This window comes from Hyla sarda, chromosome 6 (assembly GCF_029499605.1).
Source record: "Hyla sarda isolate aHylSar1 chromosome 6, aHylSar1.hap1, whole genome shotgun sequence".
Lineage (NCBI taxonomy): Eukaryota > Metazoa > Chordata > Amphibia > Anura > Hylidae > Hyla > Hyla sarda.
Genome location: NC_079194.1, coordinates 33,212,061 through 33,239,372, shown reverse-complemented (window position 1 = coordinate 33,239,372; position 27,312 = coordinate 33,212,061). Strand labels below are relative to the sequence as shown.

The 27,312-nt window shown below is 39.5% G+C and overlaps 1 protein-coding gene and 1 long non-coding RNA gene across 2 annotated transcripts in view; one reads left to right on the top strand and one right to left on the bottom strand.

Moving 5' to 3' along the window:
* LOC130275460 (uncharacterized) overlaps positions 1 to 27,312 on the top strand; it is a 95,447-nt gene that overhangs the window by 23,067 nt on the left and 45,068 nt on the right. The window lies entirely within an intron of this gene.
* On the bottom strand, positions 811 to 25,472 carry C6H1orf53 (chromosome 6 C1orf53 homolog). Its single transcript, XM_056523458.1, has 3 exons — positions 25,087 to 25,472; positions 3,703 to 3,804; positions 811 to 1,362 (listed from the first exon to the last, which is right to left on the bottom strand). The coding sequence occupies exons 1-3, from the start codon at positions 25,321 to 25,323 to the stop codon at positions 1,291 to 1,293; spliced, it is 411 nt and encodes a 136-aa protein (XP_056379433.1). The 5' UTR covers positions 25,324 to 25,472; the 3' UTR covers positions 811 to 1,290.

Sequence of the window (27,312 nt, the reverse complement as noted above, 5' to 3'; positions counted from 1 at the left end):
TTTCACCCTAATATTTATTTTTAACAGCATACAAAATTACTCAGGTCTCAGGTTTTCCCAGACTGCAGTATGTCGAGAGATGACATCACTAGTCAGGTGTGCAAAGGGAGCCCGTCTACTTCAATGGGAAGAGCAACTGCTGGGAGTTAGAGAGATCATTTTGCAACAGCTGTAGGTACCCTGGTTAGAAAACATTGGTCTTTTGTATGGAATGCAGCTCATTTGTGTTTCAATGGCTGATGTGTGGGAGGGAGGAAAGTGACCTTACATTTACAAACAAGGAACTACGGGATGTGTAGTTTGAGAGAACGAACTTCAACAGGAAATACCCAGTTCACATTAGATTGCCACAGTGTTATGGTAATCTCACAACACAGCCATTTAGCCCTAAAGACAAGCACAGATCCTTCCTAAGCATGTCCATTACTGTCTGCCAGGTACATACTAAAATCACCTTATGGTTGATAACCCCTTTAAAATTCCTGCCCTTCTGACAATTCAGTGAAAAGTGCTGAGAATCAACCAAAGTGTAAAATTTCTACATCTTGTGAACAGGGGGATGTAACAAAAATATAAAAACACCATTGGAATCAGGGCACGGGATACCGTAAAATTATATAAAAACTGTTTTGTTTTTGTATCGACTAAAGGTTCTCTTCCAGCCCTGGTGGCAATATACCTGTTTAAATCTCCAGGCAACTTCATAGCTCGAGACTACAGCGATAGGGATATGAATTTGCCGGAAGTCCTATAGACTTAAATGGGACTTTTGGCAAATCTGTATCCTGATCTCTGTAGTCTCAGGCTACAAAGATGCCAGGAGATTTAAACAGTTATCCTGCCACCAGAGCATCATCAGAATTACGTTTTAAGGAATTCTAAGTAACAAACACTTTTCCTGGTTAAAATTTTTCTGAAAACGCCTTTTAGGTTTATTGACTGCACAACGAGTTTTATCCGTTCTACATGTAATAAAAATAACCTTCACAAATAAACAAACACAACAGTAAAACTGATTTTAAACTGATTAAAAGAGAGAAAATGAAAAGCAAGGATAACCGCAGCATCCAGAGCACAGCGTAACGCTGTACGCACACGCTAATGACCGGGAACATTTGCTTTCCATTTGATGTTTATTAAAATTAACATTGAATTCATTACTTAGGAATATTAACCAGAATGACTGCACGGTTTGCGGGACTAAAAAAAATAAATACAATAGCTTTGTGTTGCTATCTTCTAAAATCCACACGATTAATGAAAAAATTGCTGAAAGATTGAACTCAGATGTCATATATAAAAAAAGGAATTAAATTGCTTCTTTTTAGAGGGATCCTTAACATTTTCCTGACCGAATGGGCACTGCAAAAGAGAAAAGGACACGTTATTTTCTAAAATCTATGTACTATGGAAACTGAAAGAGGTACTAACCATACTAATATAAGTATTCAGTAAAGTCACATGTTGGCATCAGACAGGCTACTATGTAACAAGAAGACAGAGGAGCTCGGTGCACAGGGGCATGATGACAATACTGTCTACTGACTTCTAGATCACTTTCACAGGAACATATCAAGGGCACAGTATTACAGCCAAGTGTCCTGCTGACACTATAAGATGCTGTTAGGACAAGGAGACACCCGGTACCTTTCATATATCTGCCTGTGTTTATTATGAGGTACTATACCGCTTTTGTTCTCTGGTGCAAAACATCAAAGAGGCATTCTCAAGCCCCTAAAGTGCTGAGGGCTGGAACACCTTCGCACTTCCCCTCTTAACCCTGCTCCTGCTTTATTAACAGTCAGCAGGAAGCCGAGCCCTGTTTCCAAATCTCACACCTTCGCACTATCCGTATGCACAGCAAAGGAGTCAGATTTGGAAACAGGGCTCGGTTTCCAGCTGACTGTCAATCAGGGAATGAGTCTTGCAGTCCTCAGCACTTTAAGGGCTTAGGGACACCTCTTTGTACCAGAATTTTTTTTCTATGTTTAGAGTAAGGTCCCACACAGTATTTGACGCTGCGGATGACTGCCAGCAGTCACAAACCGACTGCAGAGCAAGCTCCCTGCTGCAGCCAGGTAGCTCTGTGTGTCAGCTTGTGACTGCCGGTGGAAAAATCACCACTTCGAGCAGACACCCAGGCTACAAAGGAGCAGGGAGCTTGCTCTGCCATTGCTCCGTGACTGCTGGCAGCCATTCACAGCATCAAATGCGGTGTGTGTGACCGTACCCCATGAAAGAGACAGAGAGATAATAAAGGTACCATGTGTCTCCTTGTCATAACATCATCTAACAGTGTCAGCAGTTTGAAATGTAAATTGCAGCTAAGAGAGTCCCTTTAAACCAAAGGTCAAGCTTGGAAACGTAGCTCTTATATGGACACAGAGATGCTCCCATAATATAAAACTCTGTTGTTTTCTACATTTTGTAATAATTTAACCACAGATTCAAATTAATTTCTTAACAAATTTATGTAACAGAAAATAGTTCATCATTTGGAAGTAGGTGGGATCTATAACATGGATTTCAAAATTATTTACAAATAAAATAAAGTGTTGAGTGCATATGTAATCACCCCCTTTACTGGAAAACCCCTAACAAAGATCTGGTACAACCAATGGCCTTCCCAAGCCACATAATTAGTAAAAAGGGTCCACCTGTCTGCAATGTAATCTCAGTACAATTATACCAGTTTTGTGATGGCCTCAGAGTTTGTTAGAGAGCATTACTGAACAAACAGCAGCATGAAGACTAAAGGAGCTCACAAGTTCAGGGATAAAATTGTTATAAAGTACAAAGCAGAGTTAGGCTATAAAAAAAAATAGCCCAACATTTAAACATCTTACAGAGCACATCAAACAACATAATCAGAAAATAGAAAGAATATGGCGCAACCACAAACCCACCAAGACAAGACCGTCAATCCAAACTGACAAGCTGGAGCAAGGAGAAAAGTAGTCAGAGAAGTGGCCAAGAGACCCACGATAACTCTGAGGGGCTGCAGATCAACAGCTGAGGTGGTAGAATCTGGACACAGGACAACAAATCTGGTCTTTTTGAAAAAGTGGCAACAAAATGCAGCTGTTGAAAGTGAGCCACAAGCCATGTGGGAGTTTGCCACAAGCCATGTGGGAGACACAGCAAAAATGCAGAAGAAGGTGCCAGTTCAGAATTAAACTTTTTGGCCTCAGTACAAAACTCCATGTATAGTGGAAATCTAAGACTGCCCAACACCCTGAGCACACCATCTCTGCAACAAATACAGGGAAACTGGCCCCAATTGATGGAAAGATGAATGGAGCCATATACAGGGCAATCCTAGAAGAAAATCTGATGCAGTCTGCAAAAGACTTGAGACGAGGACAGAGGTTCTTCTTCTATTAGAACACTGACCCTAAACATACAGCCAGAGCTACAATGGTGCTAGTTAATGTCCTAAAATGGTCCAGACAAAACCAAGACCTGAATCCAAGAGTTGGCATGACTTGAATGACTCCATCCAATGTGACCGAGCTTTAGCTTTCTTTCCAAGACACAAATTTCAATTTCTAGATGAACAAACACAAAAAAGACATACCCCAAAAGACCTGCAGCTATAATTGCAGCAAAAAAATTTACTTTTTAATACAAGCATTGGGGGGTTAATACTTATGCATTCAACAGAGCATACCCAGCTTGCAGTGAAGGTGGAAAGGTACTCACATGCCTGCATGCACTGCCGCAGCATTTTCCTCTTCTCAGGTGAGCTAGTCTGGTGAACACATAATATCCAGTCTGTGGATCTGTGTATCCGTCTTGTCCAGCCTTAAAGAGATACACACATTTTATTACCTCAAAACAAAGCATTCGCCACAAATGATGACATTTGGTCTGGTGCATAGGTACAGAACTACAATAAGTACCAAAATGTGAGGTCAGGCAACAAATAAGATAGTGACACTTGATAATGTCTAACAATAATTTGTTTTACCTTAGTTTAAACAGCGGCACAAGTAGGGTACTTCAGGACAGGTGGACATTTTATTAAATTTACTAAATAAATTAACAATAATGCCCCCAATTTGCTCGTTCTATAAGAGGCCCCACCCTACACAACACTGTGTGCAATTTACAAGTAAAGAAAACAACAAAAGGAGGGAGGAATAATTGTGTGCTGCTGTTAGGACTAAGGAAAAACAAATTATCCTAAGAAATTAAAGATTGCCTTACGTCCTAATAAGCAGCACAAGTGAGGACTTAGCAAGAATATAGCCTGTGAGGGAGGGTCTTCCAGCTGTATAGAGTTCAGAGCATCTTCTGAACTCCTTAGGTTAAGCCTAAAATGGCTTACAAATGTTGAGTGAGAACTCCATGAGGCCGCAGCACATATGTGCTCCAAAGGCACAAGCCTTCTTTAAGACATCGAAGTTGCTACCGCACGAGTCGAATAAGGATGGACAAAAGAAGAAGGCAAACTATGAGCCACAAAGGTCTAATGGTTTCCTTTATCCATCAACTCAATGTCAGGATGGAGGCCTTTAGTCCTTTGTTCATCCAAACAAAAAAATAAAGACATTTTCCGCCTTCCTAAAACTCTTGGATCCTTCAAGATGGACTTTCATACATCTGGTAATGTCCAGCAAGTGTTTCCTCTTCTTCAGATGTTGGAGAAGGATAAAAAAAAATGCCAGGGATATAACCTGATTAGTAATAGAAAGGTTGACAACCTTGAGGATGAAGGTAGGAAGAATCCTTATGGTGCGTTCACACTGAGGAATTGGAGAGGAATCCTTGTGTAAAAATTCAGCCGCGGAATTCACGTTTTTTTCGTGCAGAATTAACGCGGAATCCCGTGCAGGAGGAAACAAGTTATTTTTGCTGGACTACAATCACCAATTAGAATTTCCCTTTTTATTTTTTTCGCACGAAATCCAAAAACAATTTAGAGCGGAAACATTTTTACCATTGACTTCAATGGACTTCTGCTCGCGTATTCCGCAAGAAGAATCAACATGTTCTTTCTTCTAGCAGAACGGAATTCCGCAGCGGAATTTAAGCAGTGTGAACAGTGCAGACTAAATTCCTCTCGTTTTTTCCTCTCGAATTTCTCTGTGTGAACGCACCCTTAAAAGGACTCTGTCTGGTCAGAACAGGGTGTTGTTCATGAATGCAGATAAAGAAAACATGTTTTCAATCTATACTCTGTAGACGCTCAAATGGGGGAGAGCATAGCCCATTGAGCATGACCGAAAGATCCCATTGAGGGGCAGGTCTCAGGATTCTAGGTTGTAGTCTTTCGGATCTTGGTTAGAGGGTCTTCAGACAATGGCGGAGGAGTAAACTTTCAATGATGTGGGGCTTTAATCTGTTGTCTAGGTAAGAACTGTAAGATAGAATCAAGGGGGGGGGGGGGGGGGATCTGAGGCAACAATCTACTTCCTAACACACCACTAGGGCTGCATGATATATCACAATCGAATTGCGATAATTGCAAATTGCGATATAACGATTTGGCCCTTGGCAAAATTTAGCTGGGGGGAGAGACAGTGGGCTGCACGCCGGAGGGGCTGGGCCACACGCATGGAAACTGAATTAGGGGACACAGGGGAGCAGAGTCGGGCCCCGGCTGCGGCTGTATGCTATGCTCCCCTGCGGCATGGTCTGGGCCCTCCATTGTGCGGCTGACTGTCTCTCCTCCCAGCAGTGCCAAGCGCTGGGAGAAGGTGAATTAACCCCTCTACGACTGGCCACTGTATGTATACGATGCAGCCGTGTGGTAGGTGTATGAAGCAAGCTCAGGAGTGGAGCTCGCTTCATACTGGCTAATGCCGGACATCACTGATTCGGGTGATGTCCGGTATTAACCCTTTGATAAAACACTGCCGTATGGGGACTAAAACATTGTAAAAAAAAAAGTAAAACAAAAAAGGTAATGCATGCTAATAAGCCCCTCCCCTAATAAAATATTAAATCACCCCCTTCCCCCCCCCCATTTTTAAATAAAATATTGTTAACAAAAATAAATATAAATATATGTGGTACTGCCGCATGCGTAAATGTCCAAATTATTAAAATATAACCTCAAAAATTCCAATTAACAGGATTGATAATTTTTGGTTACTTCATATATCAAAAGTGATCAAAAAGTCCCATCAAAACAAGGGGTTATAGGGGTCAGAAGAGGACCTTTTACAAAAAGAAAAATTTAAAGATTGGTTGCTATGGGCAACTAGTCAACTTTTCCTCTGTACAGGTTTTGATAAATCTCCCCCAGTGTCTTTTTTATCGAAAAGTGCACTGCCTAGAATCTACCACCCACACTCCCCCCCCCCCTAAAAATTTGCCTGACTGCTTTCCAATTTCTCCCCAAAAATATATATTTTTTTGTTTTGCTGTAGATTTTTGTTGGTGGTATAATGAGTGATGTCCTTAAAAAGTATAATTGGTGGCACACAAAACAAGCCTCATATAGGTCTGTGGGGGGAAATTTAAAGTGTTATGGCTATTAGAAGGCAGAAGAGGAAAAAAAAAAAAAACCCTACCCGGTCCTTAAGGGAAGTCACTTACTCCCAGTGCTCCCTCCCATGTGGCTGCACTGCACAATAGAGCAACGCAACAACACCGGAGAGGGTGAAGACTACACTATACCAGGCCAGACATATGAAATACGGAGGAGGAATTAAGCTAATTTCTTCCCATTTCAGATCCAATCCCCTCCATTTTACGTTTAGTCAATGAACATGAAATTGGGAGGGTTGGCTATATAAAATAGGGGGATTGGATATTAAAGGAGTACTCTGGTGCGGAGTATTCCTGCTCCGTCCTGCCCGGGCTGCAAAATAAATGAAAATAAACCATCTGTCACCTACCTGGGTTCCCGCGGAGCGCAACTATAGCTGATCAGTCCTCCGGTCCATCTCCTTCATACTTCCGGGTGTAACGAAGCGTCACATGGCGCTCAGCCTATTATGGGCCGAGGCAGAACATCGCGGCGGCCGGCGATAGGCTGAGCGCCATGTGACACTTCGTTACACATGGAAGTATGAAGAAGATGGACAGGAGGACCGATCAGCTGTAGTGGCGCTCCGCGGGAACCCAGGAAGGTGACGGATGGTTCATTTTCATTTATTTTGTAGCCCGGGCAGGACAGAGCAGGAATACTCTGCACCAGAGTACTCCTTTAACCCCTTAAAGACGCAGGAAGTAAATGTACGTCCTGGTGAGCTGGTATTTAACGCACCAGGACGTACATTTATGCGGAAGGTCCCGGCTGCTGATAGCAGCCAGGGACCCGCCCGTAATGGCGATCACATGGATGTCCGCCGTTAACCCCTCAGATGCCGTGATCAATACAGATCATGGAGTCTGCAGCACCGCGGTCACTGAAATGGATGATCGGATCACCCGCATCGCTGCCGCGGTGATCCGATCCTCCAGCATGGTCCCCTCACCTAACTCCGCTGCCTTCCAAGGGTCTTCTGCTCTGGTCTGTAATCGAGCAGACCAGAGCAGAAGATGACCGATAATACTGATCAGTGCTATGTCCTATACATAGCACTGAACAGGATTAGCAATCGAGTGATTGCTATAAATAGTCCCCTATGGGGACTATTATGGTGTAAAAATAAAAGTAAAAAAAAAGTTAAAAAAGTTAAGAAGTGAAAAAACCCCTCCCCCAATAAAAACGTAAATTGTCCCATTTTCACCCCCAAAAAGTGTAAAATAGCTGCTTTTTTTTATAACATTTTATAAAAAATAAATTAATAAAAAAGTATTAAAAGTTTTATATAAGCAAATATGGTATCAATAAAAAGTACAGATCACGGCGCAAAAAATGAGCCCTCATACCGCCGCTTATATGGAAAAATGTAAAAGTTATAGGTCTTCAAAATAGGGGGATTTTAAACGTACTAATTTGGTTAAACAGTTTGCGATTTTTTTTAAGCGCAACAGTAATAGAAAAGTATATTATCACCGGTATCATTTTAATCGTATTGACCCATAGAATAAATAACACATGTATATTGTACAGCATGAAAACGAAACCTTCCAAAATTTGCAAAATTGTGGTTTTCTTTTTAATTTCCACACACAAATAGTATTTTTTTGGTTGCGCCATACATGTTATGGTAAAGTGAGTGATGGCATTACAACGGACAACTGGTTGCGCAAAAAACAAGCCCTCATACTAGTCTGTGGATGAAAATATAAAAGAGTTATGATTTTTTGAAGGCGAGGAGGAAAAAACGAAAATGTAAAAATAAAATTGTCTGAGTCCTTAAAGGGGTACTCCGCCCCTAGACATCTTATCCCCTAGCCAAAGGATAGGGGATAAGATGTCAGATCGCCGTGGTCCTGCTGCTGGGGAGCCCCAGGATCGCTGCTGCAGCACCCCGCTAGTTCGATCTGTGCGTAATGACGGGCGATACAGGGGACGGAGCAGTGTGACGTCATGGCTCCGCCCCTCGTGACAACACGGCCCGTCCCCTTGATGCAAGTCTATGGCAGGGGGCGTGATGACTGCCACGCCCCCTCCCATAGACTTGTATTGAGTGGGGCGGGCCGTGACATCACGAGGGGCAAAGCCGTTACGTAACGATGCTCCGGCCCCTGTATTGCCCGTCATTACGTGTAGAGCGAACTCGCTCTGTGCAGCAATGATAGCGGGGTGCTGCAGCAGCGATCCCAAGACTCCCCAGCAGCAGGACCACGGCGATCTGACATCTTATCTCCTATACTTTGGATAGGGGATAAGATTTCTAGGGACGGAGTACTCCTTTAAGGCCCAAATGGGCTTAGTCCTTAACCCTTTAACGACGCAGGACGTATATTTACGTCCTGCGTCGGCTCCCGCGATATGAAGCGGGGTCGCGCTGCGACTCCCCGCATCACATTGCGTCGGTCCCGGCGCACATCAACGGCCGGGACCCGCGGCTAGTGCCACACATCGACGATCGCGGCGATGTGTGGTATTAACCCTTTAGAAGCGGCGGTCAAAGCTGACCGCCGCTTCTAAAGCAAAAGTGAAAGTGACCTGGCTAGTCAGTCGGGCTGTTCGGGACCGCCGCGGTGAAATCGTGGCGTCCTGAACAGCTTGCAGGACACCGGGAGGGCCCTTACCTGCCTCCTCGGTGTCCGATCGACAAATGACTGCTCCGTGCCTGAGATCCAGGCAGGAGCAGTCAAGCGCCGATAACACTGATCACAGGCGTGTTAATACACGTCAGTGATCAGCATAGGAGATCAGTGTGTGCAGTGTTATAGGTCCCTATGGGACCTATAACACTGCAAAAAAAAATGTAAAAAAAAAGTGTTAATAAAGATCATTTAACCCCTTCCCTAATAAAAGTTTGAATCACCCCCCTTTTCCCATAAAAAAATAAAACAGTGTAAATAAAAATAAATATAAACATATATGGTATCGCCGTGTGCGTAAATGTCCGAACTATAAAAATATATCATTAATTAAGCCGCACGGTCAATGGCGTACGCGCAAAAAAATTCCAAAGTCCAAAAAAAGCATATTTTGGTCACTTTTTATACCAATAAAAATGAATAAAAAGTGATAAAAAAGTCCGATCAAAACAAAAATTGTACCGATAAAAACTTCAGTTCACGGTGCAAAATATGAGCCCTCATACCGCCCTGTACGTGGAAAAATAAAAAAGTTATAGGGGTCAGAAGATGACATTTTTAAACGTATAAATTTTCCTGCATGTAGTTATGATTTTTTCCAGAAGTACGACAAAATCAAACCTATATAAGTAGGGTATCATTTTAACCGTATGGACCTACAGAATAATGATAAGGTGTCATTTTTACCGAAATATGCACTGCGTAGAAACGGAATCCCCCAAAAGTTACAAAATGGCGTTTTTTCTTCGATTTTGTCGCACAATGATTTTTTTTTCCGTTTTGTCGTGAATTTTTGGGTAAAATGACTGATGTCAGTGCAAAGTAGAATTGGTGACGCAATAAATAAGCCATAATATGGATTTTTAGGTGGAAAATTGAAAGGGTTATGATTTTTAAAAGGTAAGGAGGAAAAAACGAAAGTCCTTAAGGGGTTAAATAGGGGGGATTTTACCATTTGCTTATTATAATCGCAATCACATATTAAAATCGCAATATTTACCTCCATAATCGCAATTGCACATTTTCACCATATCGTGCAGCCCTACACACCACTAATTCTTAAATAAGCCTTCTTAGTTAATTCCTATTTGAAATGCGATAATGTTCTCAAGACCACCGAAGAAAGCCCTCTAGACTATAGTAGGGACCTCCAGGCTGCTAGGTTGAGATTCCTCAGATCTAGGCTTGCCAGATGTACTAGGTCCTGCCCCGGGGTAATCTTCTAGTACTGCCCTCGACTCATTTGCATGAGCTGGGTAAACCAAGAACTCTTTGGCCAGAATGGTATTATGGTCTTTCCAGAGTTTCACCGATGCCTTTGGTGTCATTAAAACTGGAGGGAATATATAGGTCAACCTGAACTTACATGGTATGGGCAGAGCATCTATTGCCCAAAGATTGTCTTCCCTGTATAGAGGGCAGAATATCTTCACCTTGCCATTAAACCTTGTTGCCATAAGATTGATTTCTGGCATCCCCCACCGCTGAGTGATTTGATGCAAGACTTGCTGATTGAAGAACTATTTGCCTGGAGAGACCCCGACTAAGGTGATCCACTACCACACTGAGGGTTCCTTGGATGTGAACGTCGACTAGGTGGGTAAAGTTCAGCTCTGACCACGGCAGGTTCAATCTTACTTCTTCGAGGAGAGGTTAAGATCTTATTCCTGTCTATTTATATAGAAGCTGTCACATTGACCAAGCGCACTCTCACAGCTTTGCCACAGCTTAGAGGTACATAATGTCAGAGTGCCAACCGGATTGCTCTTATTTCTCTTAGATATGATTACATAAGGCACTCTTGTATGGTCCATGTACCCTGTACTGGAATTTCCACTAAATGCGATCCCCAACCTATAAGGGATCTACCGAAGTTAAATCAAGGACCTCCTTTTTTAGTTGTTTCCATCACTGGAGGGGGTGACGAACTTGAGGAGACAAAGAGCACTCCTTGTCCAACCCTTTGGGGTTATGGTCCAAAAGCCCAAAACTTCCCACTGAACAGGGCCCATGGAAATGCCTCTGTAGTTGCGGACATGTGGCCCAATATCTTCATTAAGATTTTAATGGAAACTACACGAAAAGTCATCAGAAATCCTTCCTGTCTGACTACTTAATCTCGCCTTGCGGGAGAAAGTGAGAGTCATCCGAGAGCAGTCTATTATGAGCCCCAGAAATTTTGTGGATGTTGCTGAAATGATCTCAGAGCCTGCTCCGCAACTGAAGGCCAGCAGTGGATGAGAACGTCAGACAACCAGACATGGGCCAAGGATACCAACACCTGCAAAACACAGTAAGAATAAAAGTGAAATACAACAGTATACACTATTCATTCTAATGGCCTGTCCACCATGTGCCCTTCTGTCCAGAGAGAGAGAAAAAAGCACACGGTGTTGTGCAGGTAGGGGGGCTCTTATAGAGGGCTACCTGTCCTTATTGTTCACAGGGGCAGTAATACCCAACGTGTTCTGCTAGTTAGGACTTGAGGAAAGTTATAACTTTTGTAAACCTTTTCATAAACTGGAGTTGCTCCTGACAGTCCAGGAAAACTAATGCTAAGCTGGGAAAGCCATGGCCAAACATCCACTCCACACAGTGGTTGTAAATGAATGGCGGCTGATTTAGTGAATGCACAGCTTGAGTCTACCAGAATGGATCTGATTCATATAAGGGTGACTCCAGGGGCAGAATAGGGAGTACTACTCAGGATCAGTACAGGATAAGTAATGTAATGTATGCACACAGTGACCTCACCAGCAGAATAGTGAGTACAGCTCTGGAGTATAATACAGGATATAACTCAGGATCAGTACAGGATAAGTAATGTAATGTATGTACACAGTGACTTCACCAGCAGAATAGTGAGTACACCTCTGGAGTATAATACAGGATATAACTCAGGATCAGTACAGGATAAGTAATGTAATGTATGTACACAGTGACTTCACCAGCAGAATAGTGAGTGCAGCTCTGGAGTATAATACAGGATATAACTCAGGATCAGTACAGGATAAGTAATGTAATGTATGTACACAGTGACTTCACCAGCAGAATAGTGAGTACAGCTCTGGCGTATAATACAGGATATAACTCAGGATCAGTACAGGATAAGTAATGTGATGTATGTTCACAGTGACCCCACCAGCAGAATAGTGAGTACACCTCTGGAGTATAATACAGGATATCACTCAGGATCAGTACAGGATAAGTAATGTAATGTATGTACACAGTGACATCACCAGCAGAATAGTGAGTGCAGCTCTGGAGTATAATACAGGATCAGAACAGGATAAGTAATATTATGTATTCACAAAGTTATTCCACTTATTATGTAAATTAATTATGTGTAAACATGCTCAGCGGTGAAGAACGTGATAGAATAGCTGCTCTCGCTCCTGCTCCGCTGTGTTACTGTCCTCACCGTCTTCTCGTACAGCTTCAGAAGAGGATGTCCTAGTGTGAAGGTTGAGGCCTCTGTGATTCTGCTGAACGTCAACATTTCAGCATTGAAGCCACAACATTCATCACTGGAAATTATAATCACTTAATTCTAATTTGGCCTCGTCCTCCGCCGAGTTCTCCTTCCCACACGCCGTATTCATTACTGTGAGCATGGCCAGCTTTACATCCCGCCTGTGTCGGAGAACTGACACTCAGTGGACATTAGAAAATTGTTCATGACAAGAAGCAAGAAAAACGTGAAAAAAAATCGAATTACTCTTCATTTTCTTTCATTCACAGAAATGACGGCTTGTATAGGGTCTGGAATGGTAAATACTGTATAATGCCACTAATGCCATCGTAATGAAGCTGGTCTGGCAGAGAATCACACGTATATGGCTAGTTTCTTTACACTAAATTCTTTAAACTACATTGACAGAAAAATAATCAAATCAATTCAACACTGTTGGGTATTTAGGAAGATTCAGTATCGTACGTATAGAATCAATGAGTGGAGAAGCCATCATTGCCTGCGCTGCTAAGTATTAACCCCGCCAATATAACTGTTAAAGGGGTAATCCGGTGAAAAACTATTTTTTTCATATCAACTGGCTCCAGAAAGTTAAAACAGATTTGTAAATTACTTCTATTAAAAAAAAATCTTAACCCTACCAGTACTTATCAGCTGCTGAAGTTGAGTTGTTCTTTTTCTGTCTGAACACAGTGCTCTCTGCTGACACCTCTGTCTGTCTCAGGAACTGTCCAGAGCAGGAGCAATTCCCCATAGCAAACTTCTCCTGCTCTGGACAGTTCCTGAAACAGACAGAGGTGTCAGCAGAGAGCACTGTGGTCAGACAGAAAAAGAACAACTCAACTTCAGCATCTGATAAGTACTGGTAGGATTAAGATTTTTTTAATAGAAGTAATTTACAAATCTGTTGAACTTTCTGAAGTCAGTCGATATGAAAAAAAAAAAAAAAAAATTTCACTGGAGTACCCCTTTAAGCTAATTCTATACACAGGAGAAAAAATGTTGCCGCCAATTTGGGGTGAACTTGTGACAAAATTTGCATGTGTTACATGTAAAATTTATGCTTTACATCAGTGTTTCCCAACCAGGGTGCCTCCAGATGTTGCAAAACTACAGCTCCCAACATGCCCGGAAAGCCTTCGGCTGTCCGGGCAAGCTGGGAGTTGTAGCTTTGCAACAGCTGGAGGCACCCTGGTTGGGAAACACTGCTTTACATTATATAGTCAAACAAAGAAAAAAGTATATATAGCCAGCTCACCGTTTGTAGTAATTTGGTCCTGACACTAATAGGAATTGTATCAAAAATGTGTAGCTCACTTAGGATATGGGGAAGAAGAGGGGAGGGGGGTGCTCGAGGTTAAAGGTGATGCCTTCACCCAATAGGCCTAAGAAATATATGTAAAGGAGGGATGTATATATGATATATATACAAAAACCAGTCCTCAAGAGCACTGAGGGTAGGAAATGAGGAAAAGAAAGAAAAGTTTAGGATCCAATAAAAGTATATTTATTATAATAAAAATACAACCGATCGCCCTGCAGGGCCCTTGCAAAAGCGAAAGGTGTATGTGATATTTAGGTAAATAAATGTAGCACTAATCAAACGATTATAAAAATATATATATCCACTATAACAAGTTGTGTTGGTATAAATAGATATATGATTCACAGTTCGTCACAACCAACAATATTATAGAAAAGTAGTAGCAATAAATTCCAATGGTACTGAAATTATATCAGAATCTCCAGTAGCATAAATCGTGCCGTTTGTGACTGTATTGCGATGCGCAGTTGTATCAATAAATCCAGAAGTAAAGTTTGTAACCTTGTTGCAGTTTTGAGATAGTTATAACATAACTGTATCAGCGGTGTTTGTAAAGGTAATGTTCGTAACGGAACGGTGCACAGCACCACTCACCCTCCTCGGCAGATCTCGGATGCAGGCTTGGTACGGCAGTATCTTAAAGTAGCGATGTCTGTCTGTACTTGCGGTGCCTTGTTGAGGTGCAGTCTGGGTGAGTGGCTCTCCGGTGGGCTAAGAAGTTCCCGGGTTGGCACGGAATGGCGTCCGGCCTCGTGGGGTAATGTCCGGGAGTTCCGCCGCCCGGGGCTGTGATGGAAGGTTACAGGAAGCAGGTGCAAATCTGAATAGGGCGCTAGTAGTTCGCGCGTCACAGTGGTCCCAATGATAGGGGCATCCAGCAGTTGCAAATTAAAAATAGTAACTGTGCTGTGCACCGTTCCGTTACGAACATTACCTTTACAAACACCGCTGATACAGTTATGTTATAACTATCTCAAAACTGCAACAAGGTTACAAACTTTACTTCTGGATTTATTGATACAACTGCGCATCGCAATACAGTCACAAACAGCACGATTTATGCTACTGGAGATTCTGATATAATTTCAGTACCATTGGAATTTATTGCTACTACTTTTCTATAATATTGTTGGTTGTGACGAACTGTGAATCATATATCTATTTATACCAACACAACTTGTTATAGTGGATATATATATTTTTATAATCGTTTGATTAGTGCTACATTTATTTACCTAAATATCACATACACCTTTCGCTTTTGCAAGGGCCCTGCAGGGCGATCGGTTGTATTTTTATTATAATAAATATACTTTTATTGGATCCTAAACTTTTCTTTCTTTTCCTCATTTCCTACCCTCAGTGCTCTTGAGGACTGGTTTTTGTATATATATCATATATACATCCCTCCTTTACTAATAGGAATTGGTTCGGAAGCCCGGAGAGGAAGCCAAGCCGTTGTCCTGGTATATATATATAAACCATAGAAGAAAAAATTCCAGCTCCCGGAAAAAATGATTGTAAATTTTAAAAGTCCAAAATATATTCAGTCCATATTAAAATCAAAAACCAAAACACCCTGTGTGGTTAAAAAAAAAAAAACACGCCGACGCGTTTCAGACTGTCTATGTTACGATTAGGCAGACTGGATGTGGATCCTCTGTGTCAGCGAGGGATTGGCGTGGACCGTGTCGGTGGACCGGTTCTAGGTTGCTACTGGTATTCACCAGAGCCCGCCACAAAGTGGGATGGTCTTGCTGCGGCGGTAGCAACCAGGTCGTATCCACCGGCAACGGCTCAACCTCGCTGACTGCTGAGAAGGCGTGGGACAGAAGGACTAGACAGAGGTGAGGTCAGACGTAGCAGAAGGTCAGGGCAGGCGGCAAGGTTCGTAGTCAAAGGTGATAGCAAGAGGTCTGGAACACTGGAATGGCAAACACAGTAAACGCTTTCTCTAGGCACAAGGGCAACAAGATCCGGCAAAGCAGGGAAGGGGAAGTGAGGTTATATGGACGTGGAGCAGGTGGAAGCTAATTAGACTGATTGGGCCAGGCACCAATCATTGGTGCACTGGCCCTTTAAATCTTAGAGAGCTGGCGCGCGCGCGCCCTAAGGAGCGGAGCCGCGCATGCCAGGATGTGACAGCCGGGGACCGGGACAGGTGAGTGACTTGGGATGCGATTCGCGAGCGGGCGCGTCCCGCTATGCGAATCGCATCCCCACTGGCAGTGTCAATGCAGCGCTCCCGGTCAGCGGGTCTGACCGGGGCGCTGCAGAGAGAGGAACGCCGCGAGCGCTCCGGGGAGGAGCAGGGACCCGGAGCACTCGACGTAACAGTCTAGTCCTTAATCATGCCATGATTAAGGACTAAACAGTCCGAAACGCGTCGGCGTGGGGTTTTTTAACCACACAGGGTGTTTTGGTTTTTGATTTTAATATGGACTGAATACATTTTGGACTTTTAAAATTTACAATCATTTTTTTCGGGAGCTGGAATTTTTTCTTCTATGGTTCATTCACACTACAAATTTCCAATAGTAATTTCAGCTTATTAATGTTTGTTGCACATCTGAATTCTGCCAGAAGAATTGACATTGACAAGGACACATCCCATTAAAGTCAATTGGACTTTGTATTGTCCCTCCAAATCTGCCACGTTTTCCTCGATTTTCCTCATCGTTTTTAACTATGTGCACAAGGCCTATGGTTATGTTCACATTAGATTTTTCTTTGGCTCATTTTACAGGCAAAATTAATCTCTAATTTTCCATCAAATGGTGAAAAGAGGGGCGTGGGGGTATTTTTATTTAAATAAAAATAATTTTCTACTGTACACATGTCAGGTATTCCGGAATATTTTTAAGGCACTTATGAACTGTGGTGCACGTTACCATTGTAAACACTTAGCGTATATCTGCCCACGTTTCTCAGCATGTATATTGGCACCTAATGAATGTCATATTAGTCTTTCATTATGGGGGAACAAGCTGGTTCTGATAGGGGCAACATAAATAAGTATTTGGTCAATAACAAAAGTTGATCTCAATACTTTGTTATATATCCTTTGTGTGAAAGGACGTTTTCTGCAAGGTTTTCACACACTGTTGCTGGTATTTTGGCACATGCAGATCTCCTCTAGAGCAGTGATGTTTTGGGGCTGTTGCTGGGCAACACAGACTTTCAGCTCCCTCCAAAGGTTTTCTATGGGGGTTGAGATCTGGAGACTGGCTAGACCACTCCAGGACCCTGAAATGCTTCTTACGAAGCCACTCCTTTGTTGCCCGGGCACTGTGTTTGGGATCATTGTCATGCTGAAAGACTCGTTTCATCTTCAAAGCCCTAGCTGATAGAAAGAGATTTTCACTCAAAATACATGGCCCCATTCATTTTTTCCTTTACACAGATCAGTTGTCCTGGTCCCCTGGCAGAAAAACAGCCCCAACGCATGATGTTTCCATCCCCATGCTTCACAGTAGGTATGGTGTTCTTTGGATGCAACTCAGCATTCTTTCTCCTCCAAACATGACGAGTTGAGTTTTTGCCAAAAAATTCTACTTTGGTTTCATCTGACCATATGATATTCTCCCAATACTCTTCTGGATCATCCAAATGCTCTCTAGCAAACTTCAGACAGGCCTGGACAGGTACTGGCTTAAGCAGGGGGACACGTCTGGCACTGCATGATTTGAGTCCCTGGCGGTGTAGTGTGTTACTGATGGTAGCATTTGTTACTTTAGTTCCAGCTCTCTGCAGGTCATTCACTAGGTCCTGGGATTTTTGCTCACCGTTCTTGTGATTATTTTGACAACACGGGGTGAGATCTTGCATGGAGCCCCAGATCGAGGGAGACTATCAGTGGTCTTGTATGTCTTCCATTTTTTAATAATTGCTCCCACAGTTGATTTCTTCACACCAAGCTGCTTACCTATTGCAGATTCACATCTTCCCAGCCTGGTGCAGGTCTACAATTTTGTTTCTGGTGTCCTTCGACAGCTCTTTGCTTTTGGCCATAGTGGAGTTTGGAGTGTGACTGCTTGAGGTTGTGGACAGGTGTCTTTTATTTTGATAAGTTCATACAGGTGCCATTAACCCCTTAAGGACTCAGGGTTTTCCTGTTTTTGCACTTTCGTTTTTTCCTCCTTACCTTTTAAAAATCATAACCCTTTAAATTTTCCACCTAAAAATCCATATTATGGCTTATTTTTTGCGTCGCCAATTCTACTTTGCAGTGACATTAGTCATTTTACCCAAAAATGCACGGCGAAACGGAAAAAAAAATCATTGTGCGACAAAATCGAAAAAAAGCCATTTTGTAACTTTTGGGGGCTTCCGTTTCTACGCAGTGCATATTTCGGTAAAAATTACACCTTATCATTATTCTGTAGGTCCATACGGTTAAAATGATACCCTACTTATATAGGTTTGATTTTGTCGCACTTCTGGAAAAAATCATAACTACATGCAGGAAAATTTATACGTTTAAAAATGTCATCTTCTGACCCCTAACTTTTTTATTTTTCCACGTACGGGGCAGTATGAGGACTCATTTTTTGCGCCGTGATCTGAAGTTTTTATTGGTATGATTTTTGTTTTGATCTGACTTTTTGATCACTTTTTATTTATTTAATGTTATAAAAAGTTACCAAAAGTTACCAAAAGTTACCAAAATACGCTTTTTTGGACTTTGGAATTTTTTTGCGCGTACACCATTGACCGTACGGCTTAATTAATGATATATTTTTATAGTTCGGACATTTACTCACGCGGCGATACCACATATGTTTATTTTTATTTTTTTTACACTGTTTTATTTTTTTTATGGGAAAAGGGGGGTGATTCAAACTTTTATTAGGGAAGGGGTTAAATGACCTTTATTAACACTTTTTTTTTACTTTTTTTTTGCAGTGTTATAGGTCCCATAGGGACCTATAACACTGCACACACTGATCTCTCATCCTGATCACAGGCGTGTATTAACACGCCTGTGATCAGCATTATCGGCGCTTGACTGCTCCTGCCTGGATCTCAGGCACGGAGCAGTCATTCGTCGATCGGACACCGAGGAGGCAGGTAAGAGCCCTCCCGGTGTCCGATCAGCTGTTCGGGACGCTGCGATTTCACCGCGGCGGTCCCGAACAGCCCGACTGAGCAGCCGGGACACTTTCAGTTTCACTTTAGAAGCGGCGGTCAGCTTTGACCGCCGCTTCTAAAGGGTTAATACCGCACATCGCCGCGATCGGCGATGTGTGGTATTACCCACGGGTCCCGGCCGTTGATTAGCGCCGGGACCCACGCGATATGATGCGGGATCGCGGCGCGATCCCGCTTCATATCGCGGGAGCCGGCGCAGGACGTAAATATACGTCCTGCGTCGTTAAGGGGTTAAAGGGGTATTCCAGGATTTTTTTTTATTTGACTATGCTACAGGGGCTGTAAAGTTAGTGTAGTTCATAATATAGTGTCTGTACCTGTGTGTGATGGTTTTCTCACAATTCTTCTGTGATTTTTACCCCAATATTTATTTTTAACAGCATACAAAATGACTGTTGTCTTAGATTTTTCCCAGGTTGCAATGCGGCAGAGGCCTGACTCACTAGTCAGCTGATAACAGGGAGCCTGTCTGCTTCAATGGGTGGAGCGATCGCTTGGTGGGAGAGAGATCATTCTGCAACTAATGCAACAGCTGTAGGCACCCTAATTGAAAACCACAGGTCTTTTGAATGGATGCAGCTCATTTATGTTTCAATGGGTGGGGTGGCTGATGTGAGGGAGGAAAATGGAATTATGGGATTTGTAGGCAAAAAAGAAAAATTAAAACAGGAAATACCAGTTCACAAAAAGCTATCCACAGTGTTATGGTAATCTCACAGCATAGGTATTTAAGACAAGCGCAGATCCTTCCTAAGCATGTCCATTACTGTCTGCTAGGTACGTACTAAAATCCCCTTATGGTGGAGAACCCCTTTAATACAGGTAACGAGTGGAGGATAGAGGAGACTCTTAACCCCTTTGGGACTCAGCCTATTTTTCACTTTAAGGACTCAGCAAATTTTCATTTTTGCATTTTCGTTTTTTCCTCCTTCCCTTCTAAAAATCATAACGCTTTCAATTTTGCAACTACAGACCAATATAAGTGCTTTTTTTTCCTTCACCAATTGGACTTTGTAAGAACATCCCTTATTTTATAATATAACCTGTGATGAAACCCCAAAAAAATTATTTGTGGGGGGAAATAAAAAAAAAAATTAGTAAATTTTGGGGGCTTCCGTTTCTACGCAGTGCACTTTTCGGTAAAAATGGCACATTATCTTAATTATATGGGTCCATATGGTTAAAGGATACCCAATTTAACTTTTTTATTTTTCCATGTACGGGGTGGTATGAGGGCTAATATTTTGCGCCGTCATCTGAAGTTTTTATCGGTACCATTTTTATTTTGATGGGACTTTTTGATCCCTTTTTATAAATATTTTTATGGTATATGAAGTGACCAAAAATGCACAATTTTGGACTTTGGTATTCTGTTACGTGTAGCCATCTACGTGCGGTTTAGCTAACCTTATATTTAAATTTACGGACATTTATGCACGCGCCCGTATCACATATGATTATTTGAATTCTTTATTACATTATTTTATTTAAATAATGGGAAAAGGGGGGTGATTTAAACTTTTAATAGGGAAGGGGTTAATGAACTTTTATTAAAAAAATTTTTTTTTTTACACTTTATTTTATTTTTTAGCCCTTGTAGAGGACTAAAACATGCAATCTTTTGATTGCATACACTGATCAGTGTAACCAGAGCTCTGCTGCTCTAGCCTGCTGCGCAGGCATGGAGCAGTAGATCGCTGATGGGATGACGGGGAGGCAGGTGAGGACCCTCCCGTCGTCCGCTAAGCTGATCGGGACATTGCGATTTTGTACAGGTACGCCCTTAGTCCTTAAAGGGGTACTCGGGTGGAAAACATTTATTTTTTTTGATCAACTGGTGCCAGAAAGTTAAACAGATTTGTAAAGTGCTCCGATTAAAAAATCTTAATCCTTCCAGTACATATTAGCTGCTGAATACTACAGAGGAAATTCTTTTCTTTTTGGATCACAGAGCGCTCTGCTGACATCTCTGTCCATTTTAAGAACTGTCCAGAATAGGAGAAAATCCCCATTGCAAACACACCAGTACTTATTAGCTGCTGAATACTACAGAGGAAATTCTTTTCTTTTTGGATCACAGAGCGCTCTGCTGACATCTCTGTCCATTTTAAGAACTGTCCAGAATAGGAGAAAATCCCCATAGCAAACACATGCTGCTCTGGACAGTTCCTAAAATGGACAGAGATGTCAGCAGAGAGCACTGTGCTCGTGATTCAGCAGAGATAGTATGTATAGTGATAGTATATGACATATAATAGTACAGTATAGTATATATAGTGATAGTATATGACATATAATAGTATAGTATATATAGTGATAGTATATGACATATAATAGTACAGTATAGTGATAGTATATGACATATAATAGTATAGTATGTATAGTGATAGTATATGACATATAATAGTACAGTATAGTATATATAGTGATAGTATATGACATATAATAGTATAGTATATATAGTGATAGTATATGACATAGTATAGTATATATAGTGATGGTATATGACATATAATAGTACAGTATAGTATATATAGTGATAGTATATGACATATAATAGTACAGTATAGTAGATATAGTGATAGTATATGACATATAATAGTACAGTATAGTATGTATAGTGATAGTATATGACATATAATAGTACAATATAGTATATATAGTGATAGTATATGACATATAATAGTACAGTATAGTATATATAGTGATAGTATATGACATATAATAGTACAGTATAGTATATATAGTGATAGTATATGACATATAATAGTACAGTATAGTATGTATAGTGATAGTATATGACATATAATAGTATAGTATATATAGTGATAGTATATGACATATAATAGTACAGTATAGTATATATAGTGATAGTATATGACATATAATAGTACAGTATAGTATGTATAGTGATAGTATATGACATATAATAGTACAGTATAGTATGTATAGTGATAGTATATGACATATAATAGTATAGTATATATAGTGATAGTATATGACATATAATAGTATAGTATATATAGTGATAGTATATGACATATAATAGTATAGTATAGTATAGTATATATAGTGATAGTATATGACATATAATAGTATAGTATATATAGTGATAGTATATGACATATAATAGTATAGTATAGTATAGTATATATAGTGATAGTATATGACATATAATAGTACAGTATAGTATATATAGTGATAGTATATGACATATAATAGTACAGTATAGTATATATAGTGATAGTATATGACATATAATAGTATAGTATATATAGTGATAGTATATGACATATAATAGTATAGTATAGTATAGTATATATAGTGATGGTATATGACATATAATAGTACAGTATAGTATGTATAGTGATAGTATATGACATATAATAGTATAGTATAGTATATATAATGATAGTATATGACATATAATAGTACAGTATAGTATATATAGTGATAGTATATGACATATAGTAGTACAGTACAGTATGTATAGTGATAGTATATGACATATAATAGTATAGTATATATAGTGATAGTATATGACATATAATAGTATAGTATATATAGTGATAGTATATGACATATAATAGTACAGTATAGTATGTATAGTGATAGTATATGACATATAATAGTACAGTATAGTATGTATAGTGATAGTATATGACATATAATAGTATAGTATATATAGTGATAGTATATGACATATAATAGTACAGTATAGTATGTATAGTGATAGTATATGACATATAATAGTACAGTATAGTATATATAGTGATAGTATATGACATATAATAGTACAGTATAGTATGTATAGTGATAGTATATGACATATAATAGTACAGTATAGTATGTATAGTGATAGTATATGACATATAATAGTATAGTATATATAGTGATAGTATATGACATATAATAGTACAGTATAGTATGTATAGTGATAGTATATGACATATAATAGTATAGTATATATAGTGATAGTATAGGACATATAATAGTACAGTATAGTATATATAGTGATAGTATACGACATATAATAGTACAGTATAGTATGTATAGTGATAGTATATGACATATAATAGTATAGTATATATAGTGATAGTATATGACATATAATAGTACAGTATAGTATATATAGTGATAGTATATGACATATAATAGTACAGTATAGTATGTATAGTGATAGTATATGACATATAATAGTATAGTATATATAGTGATAGTATATGACATATAATAGTACAGTATAGTATATATAGTGATAGTATATGACATATAATAGTATAGTATATATAGTGATAGTATATGACATATAATAGTATAGTATAGTATATATAGTGATAGTATATGACATATAATAGTACAGTATAGTATGTATAGTGATAGTATATGACATATAATAGTACAGTATAGTATATATAGTGATAGTATATGACATATAATAGTATAGTATATATAGTGATAGTATATGACATATAATAGTACAGTATAGTATATATAGTGATAGTATATGACATATAATAGTACAGTATAGTATGTATAGTGATAGTATATGACATATAATAGTACAGTATAGTATATATAGTGATAGTATATGACATATAATAGTACAGTATAGTATATATAGTGATAGTATATGACATATAATAGTACAGTATAGTATGTATAGTGATAGTATATGACATATAATAGTACAGTATAGTATATATAGTGATAGTATATGACATATAATAGTATAGTATATATAGTGATAGTATATGACATATAATAGTACAGTATAGTATATATAGTGATAGTATATGACATATAATAGTACAGTATAGTATATATAGTGATAGTATATGACATATAATAGTATAGTATATATAGTGATAGTATATGACATATAATAGTACAGTATAGTATGTATAGTGATAGTATATGACATATAATAGTACAGTATAGTATATATAGTGATAGTATATGACATATAATAGTACAGTATAGTATATATAGTGATAGTATATGACATATAATAGTACAGTATAGTATATATAGTGATAGTATATGACATATAATAGTATAGTATATATAGTGATAGTATATGACATATAATAGTACAGTATAGTATATATAGTGATAGTATATGACATATAATAGTACAGTATAGTATGTATAGTGATAGTATATGACATATAATAGTACAGTATAGTATGTATAGTGATAGTATATGACATATAATAGTACAGTATAGTATATATAGTGATAGTATATGACATATAATAGTATAGTATATATAGTGATAGTATATGACATATAATAGTACAGTATAGTATATATAGTGATAGTATATGACATATAATAGTACAGTATAGTATATATAGTGATAGTATATGACATATAATAGTATAGTATATATAGTGATAGTATATGACATATAATAGTACAGTATAGTATATATAGTGATAGTATATGACATATAATAGTACAGTATAGTATATATAGTGATAGTATATGACATATAATAGTATAGTATATATAGTGATAGTATATGACATATAATAGTATAGTATATATAGTGATAGTATATGACATATAATAGTACAGTATAGTATATATAGTGATAGTATATGACATATAATAGTATAGTATATATAGTGATAGTATATGACATATAATAGTACAGTATAGTATATATAGTGATAGTATATGACATATAATAGTATAGTATATATAGTGATAGTATATGACATATAATAGTACAGTATATATAGTGATAGTATATGACATATAATAGTACAGTATATATAGTGATAGTATATGACATATAATAGTATAGTATATATAGTGATAGTATATGACATATAATAGTATAGTATAGTATATATAGTGATAGTATATGACATATAATAGTACAGTATATATAGTGATAGTATATGACATATAGTGCATTCTGTGACCTCATCCCCAGGACACATTATACAGAAGTACTTATAAGGGGCAGCATGCGGTACCGTCCCTCCCCTTCCTGCTGGGCTCAGGGTCTTACCCGGCAGGCGGCCTCATGAGCCCCCACAATCCTCCGGACGGCCGCGGCCTCGTTCCCCGAGTCAGACCCCGGACTGTCCTGCCGCTGCTCCCCCGAAGTGTCCTCCCCAGCGCCGGCTGCCTCACCCGACCTTCCTCCGGTCACACGCCGCATCTCCCGGGAGGGGAAGGAGCACGGAGCCGGGGTGAGGAGCGGCCTGTGTGCCCAGAGCAGCCGCGGGACCCGGAGGACACACATCACCCGCTGCTCCCTGACATGTGTATACAGGGTGGAGGAGCCATATATATATATGTTCTATTCTGTGTCAATGGAGTATGGGAAGTGACAACCGCACTTACACTGTTCACACCTACTATACATGCTGCGGATTTTCAACTGGAAAGTCAATACAATATGCAGCATATATAGTCGCTATGTACATACCCTAAGCATTTTTAGCTCCACTTTTATAGAATCTTCTTAAATGGGCACTGTCACTTTAAAAAATGTTTTACATGTTGTAGAGCAGTGTTTCCTAACCAAGGTGCCTCCAGATGTTGCAAAACTACAACTCCCAGCATGCCTGGACAGCCAAAGGCTGTCCAGGCATGCTGGGTGTTGTAGTTTTGCAACATCTGGGGGCACCCTGATTGGGAAACACTGTTGTAGACACTTGTTAATAGTGCTGATTGTTCAGGGTCTTAGTCTGCAGACCCCGACAAATCGCTAAAACCAACAAGAAAAAGCGTGCTATGGCCATGTGACCAAGGCCAACTTACAATATAAGTCTAGGGCAGTGTTTCCCAACCAGGGGCCCCCCAGCTGTTGCAAAACTACACCTTCAAGCATTGTAGCCTTTGGTTGTCCAGGCTTGCTGCTAGTTGTAGTTTTGCACTTCTCTCCCGACTTATTTTATCTTAAAGGGGAACTCCGGTACCCTACCCCTATCGACAGGATCCAGTAGATAGGCGATGAGTGTCTGATCACAGGAGTCCTGGTACTGGAACCCCGCGATCTCCTGCCCGGCACCCCATCTCTCTCTGTGCAACAGCTGGAGGTACTCTGGTTGGGAAACACTGTCCTAGTGGGACAAATAAAAAATAAAAAAAAACGTAGAAAGTACCAAAATAACCGTCCTCAAGGTTATATAATTTATTCAGTTATTAAAAATAAGCCAACAGCTGTCCAGGCATGCTGGAAGTTGTAGTTTTGCAATATCCAGAGGTCAACAGTTTGGAGACCACTGACTTAGGGGCTACTTTGACTTCACTCCCTAAGACTGCGTTCACACTGCCGATTGTCTCCGATAGTGTGAAGCCCGTTATTTTAGGATCAAGAAAAGTCGTAGAAAAAAATAGTGCTTGCACCGTCTTTTCTCCGTTATTTATCCCCAAAAATAACGGCTGCTATTGAATACAATGGGGTCCATCGGGGCCCGTTATTTGCCGGTATGCACCGGCAAAATGCCAAAAAAATATATAAAAGGAGGGAGTTTGACGGCCGAATTTTTTCCAATCAATTCTACAAAACAGATATATATTTTTTTTGTTTCTTAATACCTTATATGATTGACTCCTGAGGAAGCTGTTCTTGACAGCGAAACACGTGGAGCCCTGACACTTCACTGGAGCATGAGACCCTCAGGGTAGAATGGGTATTGCTCACTTTGCATTGACTCTGTATTATTCTTATATAATGTGATCCCTATATTATCCAGCCCTGTTTATTTCTTCTGTATTCTTTTGGATCTACATTTTCTTTTGGGGGTGCGGATGGTTCACTCATCATTTTTTAAGTGTTTTTAACTTTTTTTTTCGTGGCATAAGAATTCTAATATATTGAGTGTGTCCATGTCCATTTATGTGTAAGCTAAATAAAGATTGACATATTGGTTATTTATGGAATTTGCAGTTGTTTTCTTTTTTTTTTTTTTTTTTTTTGCATTTAATGGTTTGATTATATTTTTTTTATTATTTCCAACAAAACAAATAATTTAGTTTTTTTATTTAGTTTTTTTTGTTTGTTTGCATTATGCTTTTTTTAACGTTTTGATATTTCACCAGTCCCAACTAAACAAATCATTTTAGTTTATGTTTCTTATACCCTTGAGGACCCAACAATTTTTTTTTTTTTTTTACATTTTGTCCCAATATTCATGGCAAAGTAAAAAAAAAAAATATTATATGTGGGACAAAATTGAAAAAAATAAATAAAATAAAAAACTCAATTCTTGCAGGGTTTCATTTC